The 7,703-nt window shown below is 46.4% G+C and overlaps 1 protein-coding gene across 2 annotated transcripts in view; it reads left to right on the top strand.

The window, feature by feature from the left end:
- The window catches only part of Itpr2 (inositol 1,4,5-trisphosphate receptor type 2), a 408,993-nt gene that overhangs the window by 133,179 nt on the left and 268,111 nt on the right, over nucleotides 1-7,703 (top strand). For both annotated transcript variants that reach the window (XM_005364599.3, XM_026787888.1), the window contains one exon: nucleotides 646-796. In XM_005364599.3, coding sequence (XP_005364656.1) covers nucleotides 646-796 — 151 coding nt within the window. The remainder of the gene's footprint in view (nucleotides 1-645; nucleotides 797-7,703) is intronic.

Here is a 7,703-nt window from a genome sequence, read left to right as displayed (position 1 = left end):
AGAGAGACACAGAGAGAGACAGAGAGAGACACAGAGAGAGAGACACAGAGAGAGAGACACAGAGAGAGAGAGACAGAGAGAGACACAGAGAGAGAGACAGAGAGAGAGACACAGAGGAGAGAGAGACACAGAGAGAGACAAACACACACTTTCATGCAGTGTTCCAAAGTCTAATCCTGGCTAACCTTGGGTATGTCTTGACATTTCTGCTGTGACATACAGCAGTCTGGTACAGTGTAGGAGGACAGCCTGCACTCCAGAGCCAGGCCTTGGAGTCTGTATCTTGCCCTTATTTTCTATAGTACCAAGAAGGCCACAGGCCAGGGCAGGGGACATAAAACTCTGGGCCAATTTATGTCTCCTATTTATTAAAGTGATTTAACCACTGATTAAGTGGTATCCTCCTGACTTACATTTAATTAGTAGTAGATATTGTAACATAAACCCCTTAAATCACCTTAAAGCCTCTTACGAGCTGAGCTGACCCTGGATTTGGATCAGTCCCAATCGGAGCAGTGGTTTTTCACAGGGATTTTAATCCCCAGGTGTTAAGGAATTAGAAATACTCAGACCACTTTACATGTAAAAATTGCAAATGTGTATTCCATTTTCCAATGCTCTCCTGTCCCTTCCTCCCCGCTGAAGGTGGTCCACCTGGCCCGGAACCTGATCTACTTCGGATTCTACAGCTTCAGCGAGCTGCTGAGGCTGACAAGAACACTGCTGGCTATCCTAGACATCGTCCAGGCCCCCGTGTCGTCGTATTTCGAAAGATTAAGCAAATTTCAAGATGGAAGTAAGAACTTTTGCGGGACATGATAGTGTTTTTGCTATTAAGCATGACTGAGAAAAAAATCCAAACATACAGAGAAGTAGATTTAGCGTGTGTGAGCACTCCATGCAGGCACTGGCTCTTGATGGGGAGACATGATAACAGGGTGGACATCCAAGCAATTTCCTCTAATGTGGGTTTTTTTTTTTTTGTGTGTGTGTGTATAGTGTCTGTGTGCACATGCCTATGGGCACACATGTACTGGTGAGCATGAACATGTGTGTATATGCCTATACAGGCCTGAAGTTGACTTCAGTCAGGTGTCTGTTTAGACTGCTGTCCACTTTATTGATTGAGGCAGCATCTCCTGGGAAACCCAGAGTGCACTCATCCGGCTACTCTGGGTATTGCCCTAGGGAGCCCCTTGTCTCTGTTTCCAGAGTGCCGGGGCTACAGGCAACTACTATGCCTGCTTAGCTTTAACACGGGTTCTGGGGATCTGAGCCATCAGACTTCAGTGGTGGCCACATCATAACCATACATTTGTTTGTAGTGGTGATTACATTAGGTTGGAAAGTTGTTTCTAGGAATTATAAGGAAGCGAGCAGGCTGGACACATCCCTGTGAGGACGCGAGCAAAGGGGGGTGGGCAGATCTGTGGTACAGTTAGAACTGAAACCTCAGCACAACACATCGAGGGTCTGAGCTGGGGTGGCCCTTTTGAGTTGTCACACACAGAGACAAGAGGGCCAAATATGTCTTTGTGTAGTCATCCGTTAGCTTCTGGATTCATGGAAGAAAATGTATGACATGGGGAAGGGGGGACACCCTGCTCAGGAGTATGACATGGGGAAGGGGGGGACACCCTGCTCAGGAGTATGACACGGGGAAGGGGGGACACCCTGCTCAGGAGTATGACATGGGGAAGGGGGTATAGCCTGCTCAAGAGTCATGTAGAGAGAGAGACATGGTGCTGCTGGTGGCAGCTGGGAGAAGCGGGGCCAGTGAAGGGACTCTACACAGAGCACACTAACGGTCACTGTAGGACTCAGGACATGACGGGAAAGGGAACACAAGATTTTCAAGTTCAGACACGAAGCGGGACCGTCTGATTGGGAATTTCAAATGAGGCACTTACGGAAAAGCTAAGGGGTGAATTGCTGTTCCATAGCACAAGAAACCACCTCAGCCCTCTCTCTACCTTTAGTCCAGCTCGAGCCCCGAGTACAGCAAAGACTTGTTACTGCAGCAGAAACAGGCATCAGTGGTCTGGACAGTTATCGCGAGAGCTCCAACTGCAAGGGCCTCTGGGAAAATGTCGTGTAACATTTTACTAGGGATATGAGCACATGTCTCTTCACCCTGGAGAGGACACTGAGGACAGACCAAAGGGATAATTCTACCCAAATCTAGCTTAGTGAACCAGTGAGTTATCGAGTTACTTACAGGAGTATGTGTGACTCAAAAACGGCCCCTACCCAGCATGGGCAGCTCAGGCAAGCTCTCCCTTGGAGCTTCCTTACAATTTCTGGCAGCTGTGCAGAATGGAGCCTCCTCTCCCCAGCAATTGTTTATTGCATTTATAACCTTAATGAGGAGACTTGTGGATTTTGTAAAGTTTCAGGAACTTCCCGAGTCTTGTGTGTTTCATTTGCTTCTTTTGTCCTGTGAGTTTACCTCCTCTCTCTAGGAGGGGGTGTTTCAGTTTGGAGGAAGCAGCCCCATACTGTGAATGTCCCCATAGGCTCAGGTGTTTGCACACGGGCTTCACAGTTGGTGTATTGTTTTGGAACCGTGTTGGAGGAAGTGGGTCACTAGGGGTGAGCACCGACATTTATGGCCTGGTCTCACTTCCTGTCCTTGGCCATGTGAGGTCTTTCTCCCTGCATCCAGCTTAGTTTTCCCCGCCTAGCTCTATTCTGCCCTTTGCTAACCAATGGTAATAAAACATTCACAGCATACAGAGGGGGATCCCACATTAGCGAGGAGTCTATATATCACGTTCCTACCTCCATGTCTTCCCACCATGATAGATTGTGCCTCTTCAAACTGTGAGCCAGAAAAAGACCCTTCCTCCCCTAAGTTGTTCTTCTAGGTATTCTGTAACACTGGGAGAGAAACGAAGGGGGTTGTGTGATAACCACCCTCGGGAAGTTGATATACTGAGAGTCCAGATGAGAATGTAGGGAGGAGGGGTCCTAGAAGATTCAAGGTGGTGACCTGGGAGCTTCTAGAATGAACAAGGCTGGAAGAGGGGAAAGGGGGATGTTCCCTGGAGTCTTATGTGCAGAAGGAGCAGACTATGTGGGCCCGAGCAGCATCACAATGAAGAGAAGGCCCCGCACCTGTGCCCCCACCGGAGCCACTTTACAGACGAGTGCTGTGGATGTTAAGTGAGGCTAAGCTTCCCTTTCCAGGCTCCGGTGGCAGCTGAGCATGCCCAAGACCCAGGAAGCTTAAGCCGGACAAAACCCCAACATGTAGAGGCGAGATGAGCAGTCATTGGTCACTGATAGCTGCTGGGGGAGGGAGACTCACTTCTCTCTGAGGATGTGGTCCCTGCTAAGCTAACCATGCTCTAGTGGGTGGTACCACACCCAAGTGCATGGGAGCAGTAAAATTGTGCTTAATGTCTTAAGAAAAAGGACATGAAGTTGGGGGGAGGGTGTGGATCCAGGAGGAATTGTGGGAGAGGAAAGAATATGATAAAAAAATTGTACAAAATTCTCAAAGAACTAAAAATCAAACCACACAAACCAAACCCCTTAAATAACAACAACAGCAATCAAGCCAGTAAAGAAAAAGAATTCTCTTGGAGACAGGAGCTGGCCCCAGTGCCCCGTCTTTTACCGGAAGGGGACATTCTGATCCCCACCCTCATCAATCTAACACTGTTTACTGGCTGTGTTATCAATCAGGGAAAGAAATACTGTTTTCAGACAAGGGCATTGACTCCTGGCCGCTTGCTTAGCCTCACACTGCCATTCACTCTCTGAGGTTTAAAGTGCCGACTGCGTGATTGATCTTTTGGGTTGAAGAATTACGCAGGAGACACTTTTACTTATTTATTTTTTGTCACACATAGAAGTGACAAAAAGCACATGAGCACAATGGCCGACAAATGGGACGTCTGGGGTATCAATTGCAAGTAGTACATTTTTTAAATTATACAATTGTTTCCTTTTTACACCAAAGGAAGTACAGTCCAAAGATATTGCTTTTACCGTTTTATGTATGTTTGTGTGTGTGTGAATATGTGTTTTTGCATATGTGCATGTGGTGTATATGTTTGCATGTGTGTTTACATGTGTGTGGGTGTTTATTTGTGTGCATGTGTGTATGTGATATGTGTGTTTTCATGAGTGTGTGGTGTGTGTTTACACATGTATGTTTGCATGTATGAATGTGTATATGTAGTATTGTTTACATGTGTGCATGCATGTGTGGTGTGTGCATTTGCATGTGAGCATGCGTGTGTATGTGGTTTGTGTGTGTATCTGATGTGTGTGCATGTGCTCGTGTGTGTGAGTGTGTGTATATAGTTTGCGTGTGTGTATGTGTTCATGTGTGTGCAAGCATATGTGGGCATATCTGTGTTATGCAACATGTGGAGGCCCAAGGTTGTCTCAAATCAACCAACCAACCAATTAACCAGCCAGCCAAACAACCAACTAACCAACCTACCAACTAAACCAACTAGCCATTCAACTACCTAACCAATCAACTAACCAACCAACTAACCAACCAACCAGCCAACCAACCAACCAATCCATCAACTAACCAACTAGCCATCCAAACACCTAGCCAATCAACTGACCAACCAACTGAATAATCAACCAGCCAACCAATAACCAGCCAATGAACCAACAAAACAACTAACGAGCCAGTCAACCAAACAACCACCAAGAAGTTGGATAGTACCTAAAAATGATGCTTGAGGTTGACCTCTGGTTTCTACAACCACATAAATATATACAGACTTGCACACACGTGTGCACCCACATGAACAGACACATTTTCAAACACACAGGCACCCATGCACACACACATCCCCCACACCCCTACACACGTGCACGCACGTGCATGCAGACACACACACAGGCGCGCACACACACACACACACACACACACACACACAGCTTGTAAGCTTTCTAAACATACAAGGAATGGAAAACAACATGATAAATAAGTAGCTCCAAACACTGGTATTTTGTACCTTTGATTCTGTCTGGCCACTCCTGAAAAACCTTGGCCATTTTGCACCATTTTAGCAGAAGATTCAGATGGTCACCGTTACCTGTGGCAGTCAGTACTCTTAGGAGGACTTACAGGGTGAGGTGTACCCCAAATTCATGTTACAAGATGGGGTTACTCTACAACATTTCTACTGTTCTCTCAGTCAGGGGTTGCTCATGATCATTGCACAGAATGTTTGAATACTTTCCAATCACTTTGATGCGACAGATATGGAAGAGTCATCTTTGTTTCTGTGAGATGTGTCAGAGGCAAGCAGAACCATGTATAGATTCGAGCTCTCTCCCCATCCCCAACACTAACTTAACCAGTACACAGCGGTAGAGCATGTCCTCCCCCACCCTCCCCAACACTAACTTAACCAGTACACAGCAGTAGAGAATGTCCTCCCCTACCCAACACTAACTTAACCAGTACACAGCGGTAGAGCAGATCCTCCCCACCCCAACACTAACTTAACCAGTACACTGTGGTAAAGCATCTCTTCGGCTGCACATGGAGGAGTCTACGCCTGTCTCTGAAGCTCTGAGGAGATCCTGATGCCTCTGAGGAGTGGTCTAGATACTGCACCTCACATAATGTATATGGGATTCCATATATATAGGGAACATATATTTCCCCACACCTGAAAAGTCAAACGAGAAAAAAAATGGTACCTTATGTGTGCGTGATTCATATGAGAACCTACAGGGTAGATTGCTTTGGTATTGGAGTGGGGAGAACTTTGAGGGGTTGACTCTGATGGGGAATGAGGGGCACTCCGGGTGGCGGGAATGTTCAAGCCTGGACGGCATCTGGTGTGTCTGTGCGTGCACTTTTGTGTGAACCCTGCTGACCTCACATTCCCAGTCACAGGGCAGTACGGAGTCCACGGTGGCTCATCTGGCCAGCTGGGAAGCATTAAGGATCAGTTTGGCAGATTAAGATCCTGAGGTTTCAAATACCAAAACGTCAGTGTTTGACAATGATGGGACGTGGAGCTTGGCTACGTTCCATGCAAATCCTTCCAGGTCTCTAGTATAGGGGATGGGAAATCATTTCCTCCCAAGACGTCTGCTGGTATCCAGAAATGACAGATGATGAGGGCCTCAGTTCCTCCCATTGCTGTGAAAAGAACACTCCGACACAAGCAAGCTGGGGAGGGGACGTTATTTTATCTTGCGCTTCCGGTTCTTAGTAGTCACTAAGGGACTCGAGGCAGGAACCATGGAGGAATACAGCTTACCAGCTTGCTCAAATAGTTTGCTTATGCAGCCCAGGTCCACTGGCCTAGGAATGGTGTCACCCACAGTGAGCTGGACCCTCCCACATCAATCACCAGTAATGACAAATGCACACGTCAGTCTGACAGAGAAGTCCTTCCTCAACTAAGACACCCTCTTTAGGTGACTCTAGATAACATGCAAAGAGGACTTTAAAAAAATACAAGTTAGCTGTGGGTAAATTTCAATTCTCTTAAATCTCATGCACTGTTAATAATTGTCGAACCCAGCTGTGAGTTGTGATCCTGCCCCGCAGGGTGATTTGTGCGACACAAAACTTTTAGTTTGTGCAGCTTCAGTGTTGCACACATTTCTCACCGCCACCCACTCTTCTGAATCTGGTGAGAGACACTTGACTCATTGGGATAATAGAAACAAACGTGTCATCCTGAGGGATCCTCTGATTGCAGAGTTCTCTCAAGAATCAGAGGCCACGTTTCTAAACATATCCCTCCCCATCACTTCCCTTTCCTTTCTTTTGTGACAGGGTCTCTATAGCCCTGGCAGTCCTGGAACTCGCTCTGTAGACCAGGCTGGCCTCAAACTCACAGAGACCCACCTGCCTCTGCCTCCCAAGTGCTGGGATTAAAGGCATGTGATTAAACACCTGATTGTTTTTATTAACTTGTTATTTTTAACTTAGCAATGATGATTCCCATTTTCTCAAATCTCTCAACTCACTGTATCAGTTCAAATTCTCTCTTTTTCTGTGCAATATGAGGGCCCAGGTTTTCTTTTTTTGTCTAATAATTTTTTGTTATTACTTTATAAATAATACCATTCAAAATTTCCACTTCCTCCCCTCCTCCCACTTCCTTCCCTTTCCCCCTCCCCCTCCAGTCATAAGAAAGGGCAGGGTACCCTGCCCTGTGGGGAGTCCAAGGCCCTCCCTACTCCATCCAGGCTTAGGAAGGTATGCATCCAAATAGACTAGAATCCCAAAAAGCCAGTACATACATTAGAGACAAATCCCAGGGTCATTATCATTGGCTTCTCAGTCTGCCCCAATTGTCAGCCACATTCAGAGGGTCCAGTTTGACCCCATGCTTGTTCAGTCCCAGTCCAGCTGGATTTGGTGAGCTCCCATTAGATCAGTCCCACCATCTCTGTGGGTGGACACACCCCTCGTTGTCCTGACTTCCTTGCTCATCTTCTCCCTCCTTCTGTTCTTCAACTGGACCTGGGAGCTCAGTCCAGTGCTTCAATGTGAGTCTCTGTCTCTATCTCCATCTCTCGCCAGATGAAGATTTTCTCTGGATCTGCTTAGCACAGGAGCAAGGGCCTCTTGCCCTCAGTTCAAATTCTCGATGTTGAGTTAAAAAAATAATTAAAAAATAAATTAAATAAATTAAAAAAATAATTGAAATTCTAGGGTGCTGAATTTCCAGAGAATTAAAAGAATATGTGTGTTAACT

Source organism: Microtus ochrogaster, assembly GCF_000317375.1.
Source record: "Microtus ochrogaster isolate Prairie Vole_2 chromosome 14 unlocalized genomic scaffold, MicOch1.0 chr14_random_2, whole genome shotgun sequence".
Taxonomy (NCBI): Eukaryota; Metazoa; Chordata; class Mammalia; order Rodentia; family Cricetidae; genus Microtus; species Microtus ochrogaster.
Note: the sequence above shows the minus strand (reverse complement) of the source record. Positions and strands in the feature narration are given on the sequence as shown.